The sequence below is a fragment of the Malania oleifera genome, chromosome 6, assembly GCF_029873635.1.
Source record: "Malania oleifera isolate guangnan ecotype guangnan chromosome 6, ASM2987363v1, whole genome shotgun sequence".
Classification (NCBI taxonomy): Eukaryota; Viridiplantae; Streptophyta; class Magnoliopsida; order Santalales; family Ximeniaceae; genus Malania; species Malania oleifera.
In genome coordinates, this window is record NC_080422.1 from 105948310 (window position 1) to 105975931 (window position 27622).

General features: G+C 34.7%; 1 protein-coding gene across 2 annotated transcripts in view; it reads right to left on the reverse strand.

The window, feature by feature from the left end:
- Nucleotides 1-8155: 8155 nt before the first annotated feature.
- The window catches only part of LOC131158213 (uncharacterized), a 46496-nt gene continuing 27029 nt past the window's right edge, over nt 8156-27622 (reverse strand). The window contains exons 7-16 of one of the 2 annotated variants that reach the window (XM_058112917.1): nt 18973-19245; nt 18751-18894; nt 17673-17807; nt 17255-17353; nt 12146-12202; nt 9710-9908; nt 9416-9534; nt 9230-9298; nt 8755-8853; nt 8156-8673 (exon numbers count right to left, since the gene is read on the reverse strand). In XM_058112917.1, coding sequence (XP_057968900.1) covers nt 8434-8673; nt 8755-8853; nt 9230-9298; nt 9416-9534; nt 9710-9908; nt 12146-12202; nt 17255-17353; nt 17673-17807; nt 18751-18894; nt 18973-19245 — 1434 coding nt within the window. In that variant the 3' untranslated portion in view covers nt 8156-8433. The remainder of the gene's footprint in view (nt 8674-8754; nt 8854-9229; nt 9299-9415; nt 9535-9709; nt 9909-12145; nt 12203-17254; nt 17354-17672; nt 17808-18750; nt 18895-18972; nt 19246-27622) is intronic. The other variant, XM_058112918.1, reaches the window with a different exon arrangement.

Consider the following 27622-nt stretch of genomic DNA (forward strand, 5'->3'; position numbering starts at 1 on the left):
ATGCAGCTCGGTGCACAAAACTCCCTCGTATGTGAGGTCTAGGGAAGGGACAGATTACAATGGGTGTATAGTATATATCCTTATCTTATATTTTTGTAAGAGACTGTTTCCACATCTCGAATATATATTTTATAAATATATTTAATATTATATGTACATTATATATATTTTTATATATGTATTTAATATATTAATTTATAATTGAGTCTAGTTCAAATTTTATAAACTTATCTCTGAGTTAAGCAATTATGAAATCGATCGACTTTGAATCGAGTTTCAAATTTAAAATTTTTGAGTCGAATTGAGTTTAAGTATTTTACTGTATTAAGTCGATTCAACTCGAATACACACCTATTACTAATGTCAGATCACATACTTGTGTCTTTGTGACTTCCCTTCCCCTAAAAAAGTGAAATTTATGTAAATAGATTGACCATAATAGAATAGTCATAAAAAATCAACTTTTAAAATTTAAAAAAAAAAAAAAAAAAGACTTCTGAATTACTTATATTGCTAAAATTAAATCTTAATATTTTCTATTTTAAACTAGCTAGGTCTTATGCCTTTTGCAAAAAAATTCTGAAGTTTATTTGGGGAATACTTTCGAAAAATGGTGAATAAAGGATTCAATTTAACAAAATTATTTTTATTATTTAAATAAAATAAATAATAAAAAAAAATTTTCTATACGAAGTATGAATAATTTAATTATTTTGTGGCCAAAAGTATCTTTATCTTTTAAAAGCAATAATAAACACCCCTAAAGAAATAAATTTTATAACTTATATAGAAATATAAATTGCAAAAATTATTGTGTAGACAAAAATATTCTTATTGTTTCAAAGTCAAACTAAGTAATCATAAAATAAAGTAATTAATTCAACCAAAATTTAAGAAAAAATATTTAATTTTTTTTTATAAATTGTTGCTTGAACATAAAAAAAAATTATTTGATTTAAAAATAAAATAAACAAATAGTATATATACATATCAATATGATGGAATCTCGATATTACTAGATAATAAAAGTAGGAATAAAATAAATTATTTTAAAAAAAAATATCCCTATATTTTAAGGGTAAGATAAAATATTTCTAAAAGAAAATAAACTCAGTTAAAATTAAATAAAAATAAATTTATGAAATATATTTTCCGTAAATTAAATGTTTGGGCTTGAAAGAGAAACATTATTGGGTTAAAAAGTAAAAGACATCGGCAAAATTTTTAAATATCATATATAAAATTTGATGGGGATCAAGATGTCGTATGTATCCCTTTTACTAATATGATGACATAGGATGACCTCCCGATGTCCACTCTTTTGCTGATGTGGTGACATATGAACAACCTCCAGATGTCCACTATTGTTTATATATGTTTTAGAAGAACACATGAGATCAACTAAAGATCTTCTATTTCTTTGATAGAAGACTTTTTTTTATGTGAAGACTTTATTATCATATTGACTTTATATTTTGCTTAGATATGTTATTTCAAGATTATTAAGTATTTGAAGACCATATTTGAAGACTCAAATGAAGTGTTGAATCAAAGTCAAACTCAACACCCATGTGGGCCCCAAATGGCTTATGAGCCCGACATGGCTCTAATGGGCCCCACACGATTTTGACCTTCTTTCTGAAATATGTTTAAATTTCAAATTCGAATTATAATAATACAAGATAATTAAACTTGACTTGTGTGCTTATGAGTTGAAGTTTCTTATTTTTTAGTAAGTATTAATTGTGTTAGGTTAATAGTTGTTAAAAGTTGTTGAGTGTTTAATGCTTTGTCTCCCAAACTATGTTTATAAATAGTCTTCTTATTGTAAGAATAAGAGATGAAGTTGAAGTTGAATATTAAAGAAATATTTTTTTTGCTTGAACTTATAAAGCTTGTTCATCTCCTTTGTGAGTGAGTAGTGTGAGGTTATGACGTTTTCTCCGGAGATCAAGTGGTGAGAGACCACTAAACTATCCAACGAGTCCTTCAACCCCTCCTCCATCTGATACTCTAATGACTCTCATCAACACTACATAGCCAGCACCTCCATACATCCGCACGACGATCATCATCTACACTTTATTGCTGCGTTCATCTTGTGATTCAAAACTTGTATGAAGGACCTATGGTGTGACCTAACTATGTGTGGAACAACGTCAAATCATCCAAATCAATCCCTTGATAACTTCAGTACTTGTGTTTGAATCTTTTGTTATATCTTTGAATAACTCATTTGATCCATAGATTGCAATATTGGTACTTACTAGTTAAAATCAATTGTATGAATATTAGTTTGTTAACATAGAACTTTTATTCTTGAATCTTTGAAATAACAACTTTTCAGCGTATAACTTGATTCTTTTGTAAAAGAACCAATTGAAACTTAATTGCTGAACAAGTCATACACCTTTTCAAAATTCTTGAATATGTGAAATAAAGCATGATTTATTGTGTATATATTCGAATAATTTAATTCTTAAGTTAAAGTGTTTAAGTGTATGTGCTTGTGTGAGGGTTGAATCATAGGACATAGGTCGACCATTCCCGTCCTACATCAAAATTACAAATAAAATAAATTATTTTGTAGACAAAAAATCTTTTAAAAGAAAAACAAAGTATTACTAAAAAAAAATTAAATTCAATAAAATTAGATTAATGTACATTTAAAATTTTTATTTTAAATAAATTAATATTTGATATCTGAAAATAAAATTATTAAAGAGAAAATGAATATAATAGTATTTATAATACTAAACAATAGGTATGTCTCAAAATAAAATAGGTAAATTTCTCTAACATCTTCTAAACATGTGGAGAATGGTTTTGCATTACTTAGATGAGTAATAATATAACTTTTAAAAAAGAAATTTCAGAATTAAAATTATTGACCTATAATTATTCCAAACAAAAAAATTTAGAATAGGGTTGATGTCTTGAGGAGTTAATTTTACGATACTTAATTTAGTTATAATTTTATTATCTTATTTTATTTTTAAATTTTACGAGCTAGTTAAACTTGAAAGCTCCGTTTGGATCAAGGATTTTTTTTTTTTATGAAATGAAAGGAAAGAAAATTAAGAAAGAAATATATTTTTCATTATATTTTCTCCCTACATCAATTAGTATTAAAAATAATGACGTATTCTAATACAATTAAGAATTGTGAGAAATTAAATACTAATCAAGTGTAAAATCAAAATTTTATTTATTTTTTATTAATATTTTATTTGTCAAACTCACTTTCTTCAATAACTAAGCATAAAAAAAGTAAATTCTTTTATAAATGTATCTAAAAGTCTAGTAAAAAGTCTCGTAAGAACATTGATCATTCGTACAACTTTATTTCGTTTTTATTTACTAAAAAGAGTTTATTTTCCTTTTATTTCTATTTGTTTGAACCTTAAAATTCATCAAGGATAGAATTAAGCGACGTTGATAGTTTAAATACTATGCGTATATGTGTGTTAATCGACGTTGGTAGCTTAGACTCAGTGTGAACGCAATTACAAAAAAGAGGGAGAAAAAAAATCGAAGAGAGAAATTAGCATGTATGATTAGTGTTAAATCAAACATTAAAAGGGGGTGCCAGTTGGTAGTCTTCCACTCTCTCTTCATTGAATTTTCTCCTCTCTCTCTCTCTAGAAATTTCATATCTCGGTCAACTCAAAAGTTTCCTGCTTTGGAAAGTTCTTGGCTGTCATTATGGAAGAAGAAAGCTGTAGGTCAAAATTTGAGAGGGCTACACAGCCGACTTTCTAGAAGAATACTTGCAAAGTTACAAACCCACTTCTGCGCATCCATCTGTAAAAACTTTATAGATTATTTTTTTTTTTATTACATAGAAACTTCAGCTATTAATGAGTCATTTTGGGCCACCTGTGCAGTACCAAACTTATGAATTAGCGTCCTCCACTCTCAAGTCTCGCTGATTAGGATAAAGTTCAGAACACAGACACAACTTCTGTGCATTAGTTGGATGTTCAGCCAACCCGACTCTCAAGACATATCTTCATTATCATCCACGGTCCTTACTGACTCACTGAATGAACTCTCAACTTTATAGATTAATTTGAACTAGGATGTGATAAATGAATATTATTCCTCATAATATGATATAAATTAAGATTAATTTGTTATATGTTTGATATTTAAATAACAGGTATAGAGACATATGGAGAGGTGAATTTTTATATAATTTTTCGTTGGGGCGTGCAAACAATCTATAGACACCAAATTTAATTGTGCATATAGTGAATATTTGATGAGTTTGAAATTCAAATGTTAAAATTTTAAATTTTGCGTGGATTTGAATAAGATTTACCGTATAATTATACTAAATTTTATTTAGATTTATGCAAATTTAAATTTAAGACCTTAAATTTGTGCTTCCAAACATAACCCAAAAGTAGATAAGGATATAAAATTTTAACTCACCTTTAGTTTGTGGGATGGAATGTGAGAGGAATGGACCGTAATGAAAATTTGAATGGTTAGACAATGTTAACAAAAGAAATCAAATGATGACTTTCATTTCATTTCATTGAAATTCTTTTTACATTCATATGTATCAAACGTATGGTTAGGGTTTACGTTAGAATTTGCTATAAATAGTAATTACGAGTGTTTTGGTGTAAAATGTTTACTTTGATTCCTTTTGCCTTATAAAAAGAATTTTTTTTTTTTCAAAAAGAACATATTAAGAGGACCTAAGTAATTTGGGTCGTTGTCAAAATATTATTTAGTCTTCCTTCTAAAGAAGACGATGTTATAACTTAGAAAAAAAAGATGGTTCTCGGCTAAAATAGTTAGAAATGTATTTAAAACTGTTTAAAATAATAAAAGTAGGTGTCTTTTCAGAAAATGTAATAATAATTTTGTAATTTTCAGAAAAAAAAAAATCCTTAATGCATCATAGAATATAATAGTTTGTCGCTAACTTTTAGGTTTTAAAAATAAATAGCTATTTTTTTTTTTTAAAGTTAATCTAAAAAGGAATGCCAATAGTCCAAGTTGGCTAGGTACAATTTGCAGAGTGACACAAGAAACATTGTTGTGTTTTAAAAGCGAGCCTAGAGTTAATATGTGTGAAAAAGAAAATTTAAAAGGAGCGGAGGCAATGGCTTATCAAGGCGATGATCAGTAGTTGGTCCGAGAGGATGATCACCCCACGTTGGGACTAAGACACGGCCTAGACTCTTACAGGGGGCAGCAGTGGGAAATTTTTTGCAATGGGCAAAAGTTTGACGGACCAATGCCGCATGGAGGTTGAAGGCCCACGGGTAGTGAACTTCTTTTCCCGGAGAAGAATCAGTGACGGTATTTGGGGAATAAGCATTGGCTAACTTCCGTTGTGAAAATAAATTTCATTTTGTAATTTTAGCTTGTAAATAATTACAAAAAAAAGTACCTTATTTTGTGATTCTTCAATATCTATACAAAGATTTTAGAAAACAATAAAAAGTCATTTTTCATTTATAATTAATTAATAATTGACAATTCTATATTAATTGAATTTATACAAAATATATAATATATAAAGACAGTGGGATCCACAGATGGTTCACAGAAAGACATCTCAGCACAGCATGCCAGCATGGCATGGTGTGCCACTTGGAAGAGATGGTTGAGAGGGATAATCCAACTAATAAATCATTATTGAGGAGGCCACATGCACCATTCATTTCAAGCTGTTCTGTGCCCAAAACACAACTAGACTTCTTTATATTAAAGTATGATGATAATTAAATGCACACCCAAATCCCCATTGGTGGTGGTTGTCATTTATTTTATTTATATATAGGTGCTTGTCTTTTCCAAGGTTTTTACTTCTGAACATGTTATGGTGCAGATGATGAATGGCTCCCCCTTGGTGTGGTCACCCAAGATGGAGACAGGGAATTAAGAATGGTACAAAATTACAAATGCATATTATGGATGCTTTCCGAAAATTGGTTGGGAATCCACCGGCATTATGGCAGAAGGCTATGCTAGAAGCAGATATTGTGCTTAAATATCCCGATACAATTATCAAGAGTAAAGAGATTAGTTATCCAAATTCAATAATTCTGAAATTTATCTCACTCATAGGCCAATGGTTCCTTTTTTAAAAAAAATAAATAAATTATTATGCATACTTTTTTGTTAATGTTTGTTTGTGCTCTTGTTGGTTATTATTTTATTCATTCTTCATAAAGTTTAGTGAGTTTAAATTATGCAAAACAGTGAAAACTAGGATGAGTTAAATTGACGATTATGTTGGCATATCATGTTTTGGGGTACTTTTGATCTTAGGTTTAAAAAAATAATTTGATATTTGTTGGTGTGAACAATAGTTTAGATATATCTACAATCAATCTAAAGGGTAATAAGTTTTAAGGTTAATACGAGGCACCTTTCTTAATAGTTTGGTACGTGCACATAGTAAAACACATGGTAAATGAAACAGCTGTTCGAGAAAACCCTAACACTTTTTAAGTTATAGAAAAAAGCAGAGAGCATTGATATTTGAGTCTCGGTGTTATTGCTTTATTGTATTAGAGGGAGTAAATTTGTCTCTTTCTTGGAAAGCTCATAACTCACGCTCGCATAATAGAGTGAAGTGTTATTATGCTTATTCCTCAAATTCGTGCAATCCCCATCTTGGTAACTCGGGGTTGTTGCCTAACATAGATTTTTATTCTAATTAAAGGATATACGACCATCGAAAGTGTAAGTTGTAAGTGGGATATGTGTACCTAAGATTTTATTTATTCACCATAAAATTTTTAATTTAAAATATTGTGAAAATTAACATTACTAAAATTAAGAATTGTATTGGCAGGCATATCACGTACTAGAGTGATTGGACAACTAACTAGTACTTCTAATCCTAGGGCAAAAATGTTTGGTGCAACCTCGAACTTCTTCTGTTTGATGGATATGTGAAATAAAAACAAGGTTTCAAAAAAAATTTAAAATTTTCTTTATTTCTAATTTTTAAATCATGCAAAAAATGCTACATTCTTTTTCAATTTTTCAATATCTGTAAAAAAAAAAAAATCTCGAAAAAAATTAAAATACATTTCTTTAATTTTTTTTTTACAAATAACAAAAAAAATATATACAAAAGTAACATTTTATTAATCATTTAAAATGAAATATTAAAAAAATAATAATAATGGATAGAAGCTGTTGTCATTTAGGTGGAGCCTCGTCATTTTCCTCAGGCAGGAGCAGCACTTGCACTGTGTTTAATCAGGAAATGTGAAATGACCACTCCTCCCGGTACTGTTTTTAGGCCAACTGTGTCCACCGTCCAGCTTTCTGCTTTCCCAAACTCAGCTCTGCCCCAAAGTTAGGTTACCTCCACGCTGAATTCTCATCTTAGGAATCAAACAAGGTGAGTACCAAAAAAAATGCTTGCAGCAAACACTCCGCTTGCATATTAATGAAAATTATTACTGTAAAATAAAATTGGTACGTTGTAAATTTTATGTCGACCAGTAATTTCCTGTTTCACACAAGTTTCTCTATGTGGCCCCATTTCCTCAAATTATGTAATAACCATTTCTATACCCTCGTTCGGGCGAGTAACACCTCATCGTGTGAGTTTCTATTGGTGTGGCATCAGCTCGGTTGTACTATAAAATTAACAATTTAATTTATGCTACTAAGAAAAAGGAAGATTTTTTCGAATAATATGTGTGGCATGTGATGTGCACCACTTGTTAGCATAATAGAGGATGTGAACTCTGATTCTCAACAGCCACTGGTTGGTCGGGGGAGGGTGAGGCCACCAACCATCCATGCAAAGCCAACCACAACAGAAGGGTTGAGACATCAACATCTCAAGCCCAACCCAAATTAGAAAAATAGGCATTCTGCCTCAGACGGTTCCATCAAGATCTATTCCTTCTGAGCTACCCTAAAAGAGTTAACAATACATTCCAATCTGTGACCCTAGGGCTCTTCTAAGAGATACTTTCAAAGTCAGGTTATGCTTAGGTTACGGGGTCCTTCAGAATTCCCACTTTTATGTTCTATTGGGCCAAAATAACATGGTGATATCACACTGAGAATTTTATCACGCAAACCAAACAACAGTAGCTTCTAAACATCTTTTCTCCAAAACAAGATTTTAGTGTATGTCATTGCAGGGGGATGTGAGATTCTGTAAACCAAACAAAATTTTTTGCAACATTTCCATTAATTGTCTTGCGCATTCTGTATAATACATGCCCAACAAGAATACTGATTACATTATAAAAACAATGTTATGTTTATTAGTTTATTCATTTTCTCACAGCAAGCTACATATTCATTCAATAATGAAATAAAAAAATAAACAAACAAAAATTTACATGTTACAAGTGCTATGCTGAATGACTGAAAATGGTTCAGAAACTTAGAGTGCCCCAAAATTGGTGGAGGTGATCACTCAAAAGAATGCCTTCAAGATCTCTTAACTACAGCAATAGCAAAGTAGGGATGGTAACTGAACTCAAACGTAACCTTGAGTGATGGGTCTAGGGCTCCTACCCGGCCAATGACATTAAGGGCAATGCCGTTGTGCTCTGCAACCTGCTCTATCTGACGAAGTTCAGCCATTCGGTCCGGGTCATTGGAAAAGCTACTTCTGAGCTCCTTTGCAATCCTCTGAGCATCTTTGAAGTAATTGTACACAAGCAACGTCTGGGCACAGTAAATGGAGAAGTTGGTTAACATTCAGTGACAAAGTGAACCATGAAAACAAATTTTAAAAAATGTACTCACCGAAAAGCGAGCATGGGAAGTAGACTCCTTGAATGGGATGTATGAAACGTGCTCAGGGATGCAAGCTTTTTGAAGAAGCTCAAAATGCTGAATGAATGTCTAGGAATACAGAAAGAGGGTAATAAACTGATTAGGAACGCTGAAGATAAGTGGTTATAGAAGCACATGACAAGCAAGTTCCCATGGTTGCATAAGTAAAGCAAGTAAAACAATTGATTTTCTGCTTGGATTAGAAAAAAATAATAGCCAACTCTTTAGATTGGCATTGACTAATGTCAGCAAAAGAATTCTCAAGTACCACAACTCTAAGATAAATCATGCAAGAAACCAGACTGTTTTCCAGTTTTAGCGGAAGTCAATAACAAGTGGCCAGGAAAAATAAAAGGAAATAAACTGGCAACAGCCAGCAGAAATTAATCTGACTGCCATGTTTCCTAAAGCTAAAGCTAACAAGTACAAAATTTTCTAGTCCTACCTCATGCTCAGTATTAAAAGGGCTTGGATTTTGGAAAAGCTTATTTTCATTCCTCAGGGCAGCAAGCATCTGCAAGGGATACAATTTATCAAGTATTGAAACAGATTGATAATGGTGAAGGAACAGTCATACCAAATTAACAAGACCTGTTCTAAACTCCTCCAAAGCTAAAACAAGCAAATTTACCAGGGTGAGACCTTCAGCGAGGCATATGTGGCACTGAAGAAACAGGACCGCAGGTGGGATGTGATAATCCCTAGCTACATCCTTCGGAGAATCCCTTTTCTTCTTCCCCCTTCGTTTAGCTGACCAGTAGAGGCACATGGAGACGTCATTACAAGGGTGCATATTGCCAACAGAGAGAAAAACACCAAAGGTGGACAAACCCATTTGCATCTCCACACACTCAAAACTTTAAACTGGTAGATCCTCTATGTTTATCCACAAACCAACATAAAATAAGTACAAGAGTTAACATACCAGCATCATTGCTTGTCACTGTCTTAATATGTGTCTTCTCAGCAAGCTTAATAAGAGCAGCATAAATATACCAGTATACCATGCAATATTCACTGGGAGAGTACAGCTCCAGCTCAAAACCCAAAAAAAGAAAACGAGAAGCAATCCAGTATGTTTGCTCCTCCACCCAAATAAGAATGCGTTTGGATATATATGCATTCTGCAAAACCAGACAACTCAAATGAAACATCATCATGGAGAAAGAAATATAATGATTTAGTAAATTTAACACTAAAACAACTGCCCGCCACTCTCCTAAAAAGCCTCCTGCCACTCAAATTGGGAAACTGTCAATTCCAATAATATGCAACTAGATCTAGTATGAGTTGGCATTCAGTAGATGGATGGAAGTTAAAAAAAGGTTCTCAAAATATAAGTAATTTCAGCTAAACATTTATCCTTTTATTGACTTATTTATTTGAAAGCTAATGAAGATTCTTATTCATTCACAATCCTGGGTAATTCCATATCTTTATTTTCATATCAGCAAATAGTTTTTTCCCACAAGAAATAATAATTTCTTTCTATGGGTTTGCAAGTCTCTTTATTCATTCCTATTTTGGGTGCACATTGTCATGGAATGTAGAGAGTGGTCAAGGTCAACTTAAGTCAGGATTTCCTGGAAAAAATCACTGCATCTTCTTCTGGTTCCTAACAAAAGACATTCAGTCCATTAGAATAGAAGCTAAAGAGTGCATCTATGCTCACTTTCCTTTATACATGAGTGTAAGCCCCAAGGCCTCCTACCGATTTTGGCGACAACAAAACATCATAGGGGTACTAAAGTTTGTCCTTTAGTGTGGTAATTAGGGGTGATATTGCCAACACACAGACAACTAGATGTTGATCCTTCTCTTACACATTTGAGTTCTTCTAATTTGACAAAGTATTGAACACGGTTAGAGTTGAGAAAGGCCATTGATATTGCATCCTCAAAGAGCTGCTTTAGAGAGAAATGTAGGCACCGAGTTTTAGCCGAACAACTACAATTGACTCTCTCATCCCTAATTCTTTATTTTTTAAAGCATTATTCAAATAGTGCCCAATAGTTTTTCCATCTGAGATTTAACTGATTTAATCTGGATTTTGAATCATTTTAAGCATCTACCCAATTCACCCCTTCTTGGGTTGCTAAATGGGGCAACAATATGGAAATCAGATGCTCTATTTGTTTATTTATTTATTTTGAGTGCCACTCCCCCCCCCCCCCCAGGTGGGGTGTGAGAATTTGACTCCTCATTAAATTAAACCAGAAAATGTTGAATTGGTTAATTACCTTTCTGTATATCAATTGAATTGAGATTTAGAGAAACATATAAACTTCAATGGAAAAGCCCAGAGCCAGTTGGGATGAGTAACATTCATGGCTTCCTCTTTTACCAAGAACTTCAACAGAAAATGGATAATACATTTGTTAAAAACTCATTATCAAAAGATATTGGTTTTTTTTTTTTAATCTTAATAAGTGAATTTGCAGAAAAGTCAATGCCAGAGTTCCATTTTGAAAGAAATTATCATCCAGGTTTCAATTTGGGCAGATAGCATTTTACACCTACCACTTTTATCTAATTACAATAATGCCTTTTGCAATTGTTTCAATGTGCCTGGATCATTCAATGTTGTTGAAAACAATAACTTAGCCAGAATATATAAAATTGAAGGATTATGATTGAAGCATAATGCACAGATTTTTTCAGGGAAAATTGAATGGGCAGCTGGTTTCCAAAAAGATTCATTACTTGGCGTCTTTATGGTGCATTGGCTTTGGATGCTTTATGGGAGCTAGCTTTTTGGAAATTCAGTGAGAATGGAGGAATTTTTTGCACTGATATTTCATAGTATTTATTTGCTTTTTTAGTTTCAATATTTTTCTGGATTTTTCCCAGAATTTTGATAGGAGATGTCTGATTCTCCTCTTTGTAAATTCTTCTCTTATCAAAATCTCTTATTTTGCTATCACAAAAAAAAAAAAAAAAAAAAAAGGTTAGCATTGTTGTTTATTTTTCAATGTTAATGGGGTGGATTGATAGGAGCACACTGAAAGTAGTCTGAAACTATAGGGGTGTGTCAAGTGACAACACGCAAAACCACAGACTATGGAGAGCAAGTGTAATTCAGCCTAATAAAAATAATAATAAAAAATGCAGAACTTCTTGCTAAACTGGGCTGCAGAAAGGGAAGCATGCGCAAAGACCAACTAGCATTAAATAATAACAAACAAGAATTTATCAAACTGTAGTACACTTCTGACACATGTAAGAGATAATACCAACTCTAATTGCTTATAGATCTGGACCAAGTTTGATAATACCACTGAACATAAAATGATCTGTCAAAATGGGAATTTTTTTTCAAAAAAATATTGAATAAACCAAATTACTGACATGAGCAGCATACCTCGTCATTTGCTAGGCTTGACATTTCTCCAAAGTCTTTATTAAAAGCCAGTTCTAGCTGTGAACAACACAAATTACAAGAATAAACAAACATAATTAGTTCCGCTTCTGTTCACTGAGAACATGTTTTTCATCCATCAGTTGTCATTAATGTTGTAAAAGCAGATAAGTAGTGTCAATGTGGCGAAGTATAGCATCCCATATACAGAAAATTAGAAAATTCAGTTCATGTAAAAAAAAAAAATTCCAAGATGAATCATTTTATGGCACCAAATAAATACAGGTGTCCGTGTGTTGCTAGATCAGAATTTTGATGGATGAAATAAGATTGGAACATTGAAAATAAGTTTTGAGGGTTAGATGCAAAATTAATCATCTTAAACTTTAGGTCTTTGATAACTTACAACATAAGTTTTGTCGAAGTTCAACAATTACATATTTCATTGTTGTAGAACAAATGCAATAAGACCTCTGCCTGCACAAGTGCACCCACAGAAATGGCTTTTTCATTTTTAGCAAATTTCTATTAATATTTAGATAGGCTAAAAACAATCAAAACAACAACAGTCGTAACCAAGGGCAGAAATACACTCATGCTTAAGTCTTTTCACCCTTTTCTTGGTTTTATAGGTGGATGGGGGCCTTCTTGGAGAAATATAAACAGCACCTTTGTAATTTATTGAAATTTGTAAAAATATTTTATAGTGCGGACACCCAAACTATCAACAATACATCTCTGCCCCTATAATTTATTACAATTTGAAAACGGTTTATATTTTGCTCCCCCAACTATCCCCATATTCTTTGATCACCAGTAAACCAATACCTAATTACTTTGAACTTTTCCAGTTTAGTTCCCCCACTATTAAATTCCTAAATCCAACCCAAACAGCCACAAGAATCAATTAATGCATTTGTTTTACATTCAACCTTTTTATCCATTTGGTGTTTTTCTAAAATTTTTTAAGCTAGATATTTCAGCTATTTCTAAGATTTTGAAACTTGGTGTGGAAGCAATTTCTTTAATAATTATCTTCATATGCCAAGTCAGGCAAGATGTCAGACCTCATAAGAGATTGAACACAGGAGATTAAAAAAAGTGGGGGGGGGGAGGGGGAGGCAGAATCATAAAGTTTTGCCAATTGCTACCTTCAGTGCACATTTCTAAAATGAACCCAAGTCCTTGGAAAAGGGGGAGAAAAAGGGGAGGGGTGTGGCAATATGAATCCAACTCTGCTGGACAAGACCTCTCAACAGAAAACTTGAAACTATTCCCTCCAGATAACCCCAAAACTGCTGGTGGGATCATCAGCTATATAACTCAAGACCTTCTAGGAGCCAAGGCAAGAAACTGGACCTCTTCAGAGGGAAAGATCTGATCATCCACTTGATACACAATCCAACGAAACCACACACATACACGCGCGCGCGCGCACACACACAAAAACACTGAAGAAGAAAGAGGCAAAGGAACACTGGACCAAGAGATAATTGATAATTTCTTCACATGGTATGCCAACTGGTAAGCAATGAAACATCCAGCCTCACAAATATTAACTTGAACAGAGAATTATTTTTTTCCCAGGTTAACATCCAAAACAAAAACAAGCCCCCTAAGCAAGGACAGAGAAGAGGCAGATTATGTGAGTCCTGAAGCTACTCTTTACCAATTAAAGTAATGTAACTGCAAGAACTTTATAATCGAGCTCTGCAACTATAGGTGTGCTAAAGCAGCCAGTCTTGGATAATATAGGAAACAGCAACCCTTGAACAGTCTGCACTATAAGCCCAAAGAGAAGCTACGTACCTAATCCTATCCCAAAGAATCTCACTCATAATATCTTGCCAGAAAAAAATTCCAGCTTTTCTTTCCAGCCAAATTCTGTATGACACAACACAAAGAGCACACTTCCACAACCTTTTAACATCCTTGCGTTTTGCAAAATCAGCAAAAGAAATAGTTAAAAGATCATCCACCAACTTTGTACACACCCGTATTTCTCCAGACTCCCAGCATCCCATAAGAGTATTCCACAAGTTCCTTGCAAAAGAACAATGAATAAACAAATGAGATCCATTGAACAATTTCCACACATGATACATATATCCGGTGACAAAGTTTTAGAAGCCCCCCCTACTATACAGCAGATTGTTGGTGTAAACTCTATTAAGGGCCACAAGCAAAACAAACACCTTTATCTTTGTAAGAATTTTAGCCTCCCAAAAACCCCAACAAATAGGAAAAACCTCATCAATCTTAGTAAGATAAGAGACAGGATTACACAAATAATCTTCCGAACAATCCAAAGATAAACTGAACCACCACTTCTACTGGTTATAATGGCAACTCTTCAGCCCTCCACTTCTCTATCATTCAAAACCCTCCTAAAATGAAAATCTCAGGAAAAGGAATACCTTTCAAGAATAAGAAGTGAAGAAATCACAGCGTTATAAAAGGAAGGAAGAAGATACAAATGAGCAAAGGACGAAGATAATGCTCCCCCCACCCCCGCAAAAAAACCAAAACATCTTCCCAAAACCTAATAAGATTACATATATCCAAATTAAGTTTTGTATGAGTAAGAAAAGAAGGATAAACCTGGGAAATGAATCTCAAATGACTCTCAGAAGAGCTTTTAACCCCCAAATTAGCATCCCACCTATTATTTTGTAAGCCATATTTACTTTATATTACTACGTGCAAGAGAGAAGTCACCTCCCAAGGGAAACTGCCACAACCATTTAGCCAACAAGGCTGTGTTTTTAGACACCAAATTACTAAGACCCAACCCACTTCCTTCCTCCAACCTACACACCACCTCCCAGCTAGCCACATGTTCTCCCCTCTCTCCCACATCTGACCAAAGAAAATCCCTCATAGTCCTCTCAAGTTTTTGAACTATCCCTCCTAGAATGCTAAAAAGAGATTTTATATATATAGTGGAATAGTAGAAAGGGTAGTCTGAATAAGAGTTATTCTACCACCTAAAGAAAACAAAAAATCTTTCCAACCATCCAACCAAGCTAACTTAGACACCATCAGATACAAAAAGGCTAATGAATGAGGCTTATCCACTCAAAGGAACTCTTATATAGATCAAATGCCAATCTAGAACACTATAGACAGCTAGGGAGGTCAGCTCCAAAACCATCTGAAGACTAACATTAACTGGTCAAGTGCACTCTTTCACAAATTAATTCCAAGGCTAGAGATCCTCTCAAAAATTTGCAAAATAGAGAGAATGTTAACAAAAAAGTCAACATGGTCATCTATGAAAATAATGGTGTCATATATGACCAAGAGAAGCTTGGGAATTACTTGAGTCGTCTGGCTACTAATTCAACACTATCATGGCAAATCCAAGGTAGAGAAACTAAAGATGAAGTGCAGTGGTTCATGAATATTCTGCCAGGACCGCCAACCAACCGTCAAAATAGATCTTAATCCTCTAAAATAAAGGAAGAGAGAGTTTGACGAGCTAACCGACAGCAAGCAAGAAATTCTTAAGGAGATAACTTCAATTCCATTCCTTTGGATTCTTCCAGAAAAAATTTTTTGTTTTGTTTTTCTTTCCATATTTAGGTCTGTTCAGTCTCCAAAGAATCTGAAGCATGTTCAGAATCAAAGCATGTGTTCACACATTTCAAACTGAATGTGTTGCTGAATGTATTCTGTGTGACCAATTTCCAAGTAGAAAAAGAAACAGAACAGCATATTTCCACATAAGGCTTTGAGTGAAAGGAATCAAAATTTCAAAGAACATAAAACTGGTCCATATGCAAGAGTTAATTTCAGTAGCCGCCCATGCAGATTCAATGCTACATACTTTGCCTCAAGAACTGAACAATCCCCATACCCATGCAAATCATATCCATAACACAGTTCTCAGGCATTCTACAACATTTTGACACCTACTGATTCAGCTTCAGCTATTACCAGCTGGTAACACTTGGCCCAACATTGGAATTCAGAACATTTGTTTTTAATCAAAAAAAGAGATTTCATTAAGGAGAACAGTACAATGAGCAGCAAAAGAGATCTTCTTAGAAAAAGGAAATGTTAGAACATTTTATCCTAGGAGAATATTACAATCGCTACACACTTAAAAATAACTGTGCCCTACAGCCAAATAGTTGCTAAAATAATAAATTTCCAAAGCACTCCCATCTAATCATGCCAATGCTTTTATTTTGGTTTGTGATTGGTAAAAAAAAATACAGAGCAGTTGAGGATAAAAGGAATCTTCAGAAAGGGATCATTTTTGAAAGGGAAAGGAAGCACGACTTGAGGGAAAATTTACCATTAATAATTAAATTCCAGCACCAAAAAACCTAAATATGAAGTGGGTAATCCAGCTTCATAGAACGACTGAATGAGAGATGATAATCTAATAACAAGCAATTCACTAAGACAGGACAAAAAGTAGGAATTCAAACAAATACGACTGAGTGAAGGACTGCATTATTCAGAAATGAATGCAATCCCCAGACTCAACAGGACAGGCAAGCAAGGGAAGAATAATGAACAGGTATAACAGGTGGTAAGAATTAAGGAGCATGCACTACCATTATGAAGGGCAACAATGACTCTTTTAAGTAAAAATCGTACACTCCCCACATTTATAAAAAGACTATGAGATGCAACAGTGATTTCTAATATTTAAACGCATTTTATTTTTTAATTCCGTGGTCAGCAAACTCCTAGATTCTTCAAAACTTACTATGGACATATTATCCTTAAAATAAATCCAATATTTTAGGACTATAAGCCTAAATCCTAAGTTTTGGACTCTCCCATAGGTTAAATGGAAGTGTGAAACTCTGTTTATCCTCTTATTTTTCTAGCCAAATTGGATGACCAGCCTGCAAGCTTGAGCTCATGGGACTGATATAAGGTGGTAAGAAGAATGTTCCATTGATCAATCAATTTGATGAGAAAAATTAAATCGATTCACTTATAGTCAGAAAAGGAAAGCATTCCATGTCATTGATCCACTGACAGAAGGAAATATGCCTCAGCAAAACCAAAGAGGTTAAAAGCATGAGACAGTTAAATGTGAATCAGTGAAGTCAATTAAATAACTCACATTTCATAATATGTAGGACAAACCTGCATATATATGACACGCCAATCTTGCAGAATTTTCCCAAGCTTACGCCGTTGCCATGCAGCATTTGTACAAAGAATTTTAAGTAAATTGATCACTAACTGCGATAATATAACCACATTGCAAAATATTAGTTTTGAATGACTACTGCAAGAAACTAAGCATGCAAAGCTGTCCAGGCCTGACATAAGATGCATTTTAAAGTTGAAACTTATCAGGGCTAACAGCTAACTAAGCTTCATAAAAATAAAAAACTGATAAAAAAGAGTTTATCTGTACCATCCCACAGACTTTAAAATCAATATGCAGCATACAATATTCAAAAGTTGAAAAGATCTAGATTCATGCCACGACAAAGAGTCTAGAAATGGAGAAATTAAGGAACATAATCAAATTATAGGAGAAGATGAAGGTCATCACCTGCCCTAGTTGTACAACAGATTCATTATTTTGAATATTATAGTTCTTTACGACTTCAGGTAATGATGCAGCTCTAGAAATTACAGCAAACATTGGATCCCAACCATAGAGTTTCCCATCTTGAACAAGTAGAAGCTGTGCATAAGTTGCAGGGAAGAAGATAATCCAAAATTTTGATCATGAGAAAGTACTAATTAATCACTGGTAAAAGATAGCAAATAAAATGGATCAAAAAAATTAACATGAGTAAACTTCAAAACACCAAACATTAGCAACATAGACAATTATCGTAAAAATGGATAATGCATCAATTGCGAGAGAATTGCCAGCACTAAGTACTTTTCACCAACAGTTTATTAATGAATTTATAATATTAAGAGGAAAAAGCAATGATAAAGAGCTATTTGGTGAAGAAATTTAATTTTTATCAGCTACAATACACAGAAGATTAGCATGTACAAATATTCCTATAGCCAACCCTGACCCTCACCTTAGATCAAGTAAATGCTTCTTACCAAAAAACTCCTATACTGGCTGTGCTATTCAACAATTCAAAGAAACATGATCCAACTTTTTTCAGAAGACTTACAGCAGGATTGGCTGGCTCTGCTTCACTGAATTGATTTCTGTTTTTCTGTGATCTTTTAGCTGGTTTCTTGCAAAAGGAGGATTTTTTATTCTACTTGTTTTATTTTTTCCATTTCTCTTTTTGTTGTATTCTGATTTCTCTCCTCTTCTAATACAATTCTTTGTTTATCAAAAAAGAAAAGAGCTTTTGAAGTTACATACTGTGATATCCACCATAAAATAACCATGTCTCGATATCACAAAGTTAAAAGCATAAATATGATATGAATAAAAATTACACAAAGAATCAGAGCCAATTTTTACAGTATAACTAGAATGGAAATCCTAAAGTCTAACTAAAGAAATCGAAACACTGTTAAAAAAGGCAGTGACAAGTCAAGTAAAAATAAGCAACAGAAAGGGAAAATAGAAGAAATAAAATATGAAAACCGTAAAAAAAAAAAAGAGGAGGGGAAAGGGTGGGACCGCAACAGCAATGGTAGAAACGAACCTGGAGATGAGCTCTTGCAACCAAATCAGGTTGAGACTTCTGAAATTGGACCACAAAGCCCAAAACACCTTCTAACAATGTATCCATAGAATGGGAACATACAATGTCTAGATCATGGAGAAGTTTCTTAAAATATTCAACAGCCTGGCAGATAAGAAGCAAAAAATGTTTTCTTAACAAAGCATTAAGTGATAAATTAAAATTAATTCTATGAAATCTCACCCTTTTCCAACTGAGGATTTGAATTGCGCGGGGCGGAGTTGGGGCAGATAATCTACAATTTAAACTAGCATCAAAACCAACGGGTTCACTGCAAGAAGCCGTCGTTCTATAATCAACACCATCTTCACGAGTTCCACATGAACTAGATCTAAGGAATTCTGCCGATTTAACAATGCATTCTAGCTCTGCTAAACAGAAGGCTATATGTTTTCTCGCCAAATCCAAACCTCTTCCTTGAGGCCGTCTCATACACACAAGAACATGGTAAAAATGCTGAACAGAAAAAGAGTAAAAGTTACTATGAAAACAAAATAGATAAAAACAAAATATTGCTCAAGTCATTGTTGCACACTTGTACCAAATAATCTGAAACTTCATAAAAATGCAAAAAACCCAAACTTCCAAAGCACACAAAAAATGCACAAGATAGTACCAATTGTTAGCAGCAGCAAGCAAATTTAAAAAAAAAAAAAAAACAAGAGGAGTGTCTCAATGTGTAACTAAGACAAAAATTTAGAAAATTTATAAGAATAAACAGGAAACAAATACAGAATAAATAGTTAGACTTGCCACAGTACAAGCTGTTGGTTTGACTTCTTGTCAACATCTATATGCATGGGTCATGCCTTTTTTTTTTTTTTTTTGGGATAAGAAAACAAGGTACAACAAAAGGAATGCAAGACACCCTCCAAAGAGAAAAGAGAAAAAAAAAAAACGAAAAAGTACAAGGGCTGTCCTCCTTAGAAGAACGAGCAGCAAAACAAGAGAATACTGTCTTTTAAGTTTGCTCCAAGAGGGAGATAGACCTAGGTAATTAATGGAGAATGTTCCCATCTACAACCCACAAAGCCAGGAAGGGAAGGCCCCCCTTTGCTTTCACCAACTGGAATAAGCTCACTTTTTCCAAGATTCACTTTCAAGACTGAGACAGCCTCAAACCCTACCAAAATGCATTGAAGATTGAGGATGTGGAGGTGGTCACTTTTGCAAAAAATGATGGTATCACTCATGAAGAGAAGATGTGACACTTTCATGGACCTCTCATTCTTGCCCACTCTTAAGACCTTTAAGAAGCCCTCTTTTGGTAGCTTTCTTCACCATAAGGCTCGGCACCTCCATCACCAAGACAAACAAAACGAAGAGGCAGGATTCCCTTGTCTCAAGCCTCTAAGAGTAGTGAAAGAAATCAGATGGACAGCCATTTATGAGCACTAAGAAGCTTGGAGTATCGATGCATTGAGTAATCCAGCTACACCAAAGCTGAATGGACAAAAATCCTTGATATTTGCAGCCCCAACTTTCTAAGAATCATGGTTACAAAAGAGACATTAGTACTGCTCACAAATCTAACTGATCGCAAGAACTCCTCAAAGGTGTTGAGAATATCCTGCTTGAAAGTGCCCAAGTTTGTTTGAAAGAATGCTGTAGAGAAACCAACCAGGCCAGGTGCTTTGTCCCCACTGCAATCTCTAATGGCTTGAAGGATTTCGGCTTCTTCAAATAGTCTCTCTTGCCATTCCACAGTGGAAGAGCTAAGAGATCGGAAATTGATTTCATCCACCACTAATCCCCACACTTAAGATTCAAAATAGAGAACTTCATAAAAATCAGAAATGCCCTTTCAAATTTCCTCTCTCCTGTCAAAGCGTTCTCCCCAACGGATAAGGTGTTCAGTTTGCAGTGAGTATGCACAGCCCAGTGAAAGAATCTAGAGTTCTGATCACCCTCCTCGAGCCATAAGGCTCTAGATTTCTATCTCCAGAAAATCTCTTCAAGGCAGATAACCTCTGTAAATTCCTTCTTGAGTGACACTCTTAAGGCCCTCCGAACAGCACTAAGGGACATTTGGAACCACTTATGGAGAAGCACTTTTTTTAAAGTGTTGAATTGGAAAAGTGCTGATGATAATAAGTGCTGAAAGTAAAAAGTTTTGTTTAGTTGTATGTAAAATAAGTGCTAATTATAAGTGTTGATAAATAAGTGGTGTTTGGATACTCATTTTGTTACAAGTGCTGTACGAATTTTAATGATATGTCAGATCAATAATTAATATGTTTATAACACATAATAAAATAATTTATTATTACTTTGTAAATAATATTTTTAATTTAAATTATTAATATTTTCTAATCAAATTTTAATTAATATTTTTAATTAACATTTAAATATTCTCTATTAAGTAAAACAACATAAGATTATTATTTAACTTACACTAATCTTGTTATTGATGTGTATTTATAACATATGACTATCATATTAATTTATATTAAATTATTCATTATTATAAATTTCATACAACATAAATTTCAGATGTTCTGCCTCTAACTTCATAACATTCGATCATTCCCCACCCCCCCCCCCCCCCGGGCGCTGCCCCCCTCCTCCTCCCCCTCCCAAAAAAAAAAGAAGTTTGTTTCCCAATTAAAACAAAGGGCAGCCCAGTGCACAAAGCTCCGACGTATACAGAGTCCAGGGAAGGGGCTGACCCAATGGGTCTATAGTACACAGCCTTACCTTGCATTTTTGCAAGAGGCTATTTCCACTCCTCGAACCCGTGATCTCAAAGTCACACGGCAATAACCTTACCATTGCGCCTAAGCTCCCCTTCCCTATTTAGAAATTTAACCCCTAAGAAAAAAGTTCACAGAGGAAGGACTTCTCCACAATCTCACCGGCACTGAGAGCAGCAAGTTGGGAATCATAAGCTTGATGGCCTCTTGTGTTTCTCCAAATCGGCCATTGTCTCCTGCAGGTCTGTCTCCACCTCTGGCCTCCCCTCCACCTTTTGATGGAGCTCCACTTGCGTCTCTGCATTAGCACCGCCATATCTCTGTCCCCACTTTCCGCATCACTGTCACAGCCTACTCCAGCTGCTTCACCTCGTTTGAAATGTCCACACTATTCAGATTCACTTTGCTCACAAAGGAGGAGAGAGTGGCAGTGGCAGTGCTGGCAGCATTCAATAAGATTTGGAAACCACCAGTCCACAGCTGGTGCAAACCAGTCCCAATGATGTTGGTCGCTGCGATCTAGGTAGGGCACAAGGAAGGTGGGAGGAAGGGAGGGAGAGAGGGAAAGAGACAACTAAAGGGCAGAGGCAAGCTGTACAAAGAGAGGGAGAAAGAGAGTGGAAAGGAAAACTTTTATATATTACAAATTTGCCACTGAATTCATTTATAATTACAAAATGCCACCACCTCCGTATAGTGCCCACTTTTAAGTGGGCAAAAAGAAATATGGGATAGCTTCCCCAAATTCACTTAAAAACTACTTTAAAAGTGGTTGTACAATACCATTTTTTTTGCAATAAGCACTTCTTGCAATGCAAGCCAAACACCATTTTTTTGTTTAAGTACTTATTTTAAGTGATAAGTGTAACAAGCACTTTTCCAAGTGCTCCCAAACAGGGGCTAAGCCCTTGACCTAGCTCCTGCTCAACAAACTCCTCAATGCAATTAAGAACAGCGCTTTCTTTTTTTTTGTGTGTGAATATTTCAAAAGGAGCTTCTATTCCACATTTTTTTAGCTTTTCTTCTGACCCCATCACTTTCAAGGCTAGCACAAAGCTACCTTTCCCCTCAATGTGAAGCATAGACCACCAAAGTTTAACTAGGTCCTCAAAACCATCGTACTTGAGCCGCATGTTTTCAGAGTGAAGAAAAGATGGCCTTCATTTAACTCTTCCTGTGTCAATGAGAATCGGAAAGTGATCCAAGATGAACCAAGTGATCTAAGGATCTGAGTAACTTTGAGGAAGCTAGTTTCCCAATCTACCAAAATTAAGAACTTGTTAATCCTCGAGAAAGAAGGCGGCCCTTTAGAGTTGGGCCAATTGAAAGTGCCACAAAATAGCAGAAGATCGATGACGACATTCTCATTGATAAAGTCCAGAAACTCCCTAATGCAACTATTTTCTGCGCTACTCCCACTTCTTTTAGGAGGATAAACCACTATATTGAAATCTCTTAAAATGATCCAAGGAGCAACCACTGGCTTCTAATCTTCAAGAGCTCATTTCAGATGTCTAAAGGGCCCTTCAACTGGGCCATAAATAAAAAGTAATTGTCCAGATTCTTAAACAAACAAGAAATGGAGTAGGAATTAAAGGAGTGATCCAGCAACTCCACTACAATAAGATTCCACAAGACCAGAATACCCCCTGCACTACCCTTAGCTCCAAGGGAAACCCAACTGCATGCCTCCTAGCCCTAAATATCTTTGACTAGGAACTGGTCCATCATCTCCACTTCAGTTTCCTGCAAGCAAACAATATCGCCTCTTCAATACTTGAGAAAGGACTTGATTAGACTCCTTTTAAATCTGTCCTTGAGCCCCTCATGTTCCAAGATATGAGTTTCCTTAGCATGATTTAACAATATGAACCCAGCTGCTGCTCGACTCCACCATATCTGAGAATCTTTCTAATTTTTTTTTCGTAATTTAAAGAACATTCCGAACTTTTTAAGTCCCTGTGAGTGTCCAACTTTCTGTAACTGCCCAAAGGTTTTTTATTACTAGTTCACACCTCTTAAATCCTCTTTTTCCCAATCTCTTTGAATATAAGGAACCCAGCAGGGTCTTCTGAGCTGCAACAAACAATGAGTCAATCTCTTCAGATATCTCAGTGGTCTTGGAAGGGATATAAATGATCTAAGAGGTTATGGAGGTGTGCAGCCTTCTCTGTGATGTGGTGTTGATAGTTATAGGGATGCTTGGATTTGTAAGGAATTAGGATCAATTTTTTTCACTCTGAATTTACCTAGGGGGAGGAATGGCTTTCTTGCTTTCTCACGGACTCATGCCTCCACTGTTTTTGGGAGTTTTGTTTAACAGATCTTTAGCATGATTGGAAAGCTTAAGAGTGATGCCCTTTTTATCTTTTTCTTACTTCAGCTTTCATCTTGGTTTCTAGTTATTCTGCTTCTTAGTAATAGTACGATGTCTTATCCTCCTTCCTAGGATCCTTTTTCTCTCTTTGATGTAACTCTCTTTCTATCAAAACAATGTGCAAATCACAGCAGATACTTGCAATGTTACAGCTTCCCAGTTAAATTGAGTGTTCCAAAAATAAAAAACTAGAATAAATTCACACTGCATCAGAACAATTTTGTGGATGGTTAGAACACTGAGCATAACAAAAAAAGAACAAAAAAATTGGCTAGCACCTAAGCGAAATAATCAATTCCAATGGATAAAATCTACAAAATTCATGACTCTCAAAATGCTCCAATTATTTTGGAGGGAATTTGGTAGAAGGGGGGATTGAAAACAGAATGATTTGAAATCATCATATCATTGTAATAGTAAGCATAGACGAGCTCCCATATCTTCAGAGGCCAACTGATCATGTCCTTTTTTTATAAAATAGAATTTTTTTACCAAAACAGAAGAAAAGTACAACAAATGAGAACAGTGTGCCCTCTTACGATAAGAAAAGAGAAAACTAGAGTCAAATGCTAGTGTAACAAAGCCCTTCAATCTCTTTGTGCTTCAACCAGCCACCATCCTTTAAACAAACAATTGCAAAGCACCAAAAGCAAGCCAAAAAGGAGAATTCTACTACAAACCAAATCAAAACACTTCACCTGCCCTGTTGAAGATTCTAGAGTTCTGCTCCAACAAAAAACACCACCTGGAAAAAAAAATAGCACATCTGCAAGTATTTTTCCCTCCTCTCCACTATCTAAATCCTTAAAACTTCCAAAGAAAAAAACTTTCCACTTAAGTACGCACCCAATGCTCCCCAAAGCACCAAAAAGCCCTTCTCCAAATGTGCAAGGAAAAAAAAACAACACAAAAATAAATGTGCATTCGACTCGCCACTCTAGAATCCAAAGCCCAGACCCTGCTATCTTGTTTGTGCACCCCTAGCAACTGGCTGGAAAAGATCGGTAGTTTTTCTCCTTAGTCCCTTCAAGGCTTCAACAATAGTAGTTACAATTAAAAAGTTCCAAGAGACCATTACCCCACCCCCGACACAAAATATCCTTTGAAAAAAAAACAAAGTTAGTCTATAAATATGAGCATTATGACAGATCAAAAGGTGATAGAACTGAGGGTAAGCAAAATAGAACAGAGAATCCCAAGTCCACTGCTCCTCCACAGGAACAAACTCTCTCCCCATTACTAATGCAAAATCTCAACCAAAGAAGAGCAAGATGGGAAATGTGAGAACTAAATTCCCATTGCACTAAATATTGATTTTAATGATTCCATATATTCTCTCAAGAACTATAGAGACCAGTTAGTTATGAAAAATTTTTCATTTTCTGTTTTTAGTTTTCAAAATAATTATAAAAATGCCAGTTTATTTTTAAGTTTTCCTAGATTTGTATTGAAAAATAGAGAATAAAGGATTAGTTTACTTGCAGAAAACAGTTTTCATTTTCCATTTCTAGATTTCCAAATAATTAGAAAATCAAACCTTGTTTTCCAATTTTCCAAAACTTATATAAGACATCAAAAATCTAGAAAGCAATAAAAAGATATTTTCCAACTTTCCTATACAAATTTAGAAAATGGGAAAACAAGGTGCCTTTTTGGTAATTACTGAAAATTTGAAATTGTAAACTATTATCCACAAGCCAATAGTGGCCAAACTTTTTATTGTTTTCCAGTTTGTATATAAACGTTGCAGAACTGAAACTTAAGGCTGGATTCTTTGTAATTCTTTGGAAAACTAACAATGGAATTTTCCATGACTAAACAGCCCCATAGATTTTCTGACAATATTTCACCATGTTTAAAGGCTCATTATCAGTGAGGCAATTATCTATTGTTGATGACAAAACTATGTGTTATTGCCATTTTCATATAACTATTTTGCCTGACTCTAGACCATAGTATACCATTGTATGAAACTTATGCAGTTGTAGCATTGCACTTTTGTCTAATACGCAGCAAAGTACCAATGCTGATAAAATTAGTCTTGGAAAATTAACTTCCAAGAGAAAAACCAAAGAAGTGGGCCCGAAACAAGGCCAAGTACGCAGCCCTATCCCACAACGAAAGGAGAGAGTTCAATCCTTGAAAATGTTCATATTCCTCTCTAGCAATGGGGCCCACGTCATGGTTTTAAAACTCAGACCAGTGACCGAGCCGAGAAAGCCACCAAGTTGGTTAAACCGATAGGTCAAGCCGATGATGTCCACATGATATTACAATATTTTATTTATTTATATGTATTTAACTATTTACATAATCTTTATTAGAAAAGTAATATCACACCAATCCCATATATTAAATTATAAGAACATCAATTAAAGTTACCACTTAGCTAATTAAAACAAAAAGCAATTGAAAACAACCATCCAAATAAGGTTCATATATACTTTTTTCTTATTTTTCTGAGATATTCTTAGAACTTTTATTATTTATTATAATTGCTATTATATAACTATAATATTTTTATTATTACATATTTATGTTTGAATGATGTTTTTGTGTATATATTTTTAGTTTTGTATATAATTATATATATTATTAACCCATTAATAGACAAAACATTTCAATCAGCATGGTGGCAAGGGACGAACATATTCAGGGAGGAAGTCCTCGGTTCAAGTCTAGTTGAACCAACCGCTCCACTCTGGGTCCGAAAACCATGGTCCACATAATAGCAAAAATTGGTTGCACCAAAGAACTTGACCCTTCCTACTTGTGCCTAATCCCAATATCTAACCAAAAGGAAATCGTCCACCACCCCCAATGAAATCCAAGCTTCACAAAACTTTAAAACAAAGCACTCAAAAGATGTGAAGCCACCTTGCAATCGAGGAAGAGGTAAGCATCACTAGATTCAAGACACATCACACACATGTCAGTGTTAAGGGCCTTGAAGGACCTTCTTGTCTGTAACAAATTGTATATCTTAATCATGTTTAGCACCACCATCCAGATGAAAGTCCGGACCTTGAAAGGAACCTTGGGCAGCCAAATGATTTAACTAAAACAAACGATGCTTGGGGAATGAGACTGAAGGAGATGAAGGAAAAGGATTTAGCAAAAAAGAGACTTCAAGAATCACCCTCCAAAACCCTCTGATCTTAAATATTGTTCAAAACAGAGCCTAGCACTAGTAGGTGCATTGTGAAGGGTGGAAAGTCAACACAAGTGAGGTACCTTTAGCTCTAAAAGATTCTTGCCTACCCACACATTCTCCTAGAATTCAAACCTTGTTACCAATCCCAACTCCAGAACAAGTAAGGGGAAAGAAAAGACAAGCAACCCAAAACACAAACTTCTATGGCCTTGCAGCCACTTCGTATAGAGTCTGACCCACTCTGATGAGCCCTATTATTCCCATTATTTAGAACTTGGGTTGTAAGTGCCCTTCTCTTAATTGGGCCCTAATTTCTACCCCACAATCGTCCTTGTCTAAACCTAGGCACCCATATCTTTGGAAGCCCTCCTCTTCCACAATTCCTATAACCACCACCACCCCCCAACACACACCAAAACTGAAATTTCCCCACATTCTCCGCAAGATTTCTGAAATTCAAAATCTTCCCTTCTCTGCTCATCAAAATCGGAGCTCCTCCTCCTCTAGCTAGACTAAGCTCCACTTGACACCAAGGCTGGTTGCATGCACTATCTTACATTCGAAGAGCTGCAATCAACGCACTGCTTGAACAACTTGTCCACCTTCCTA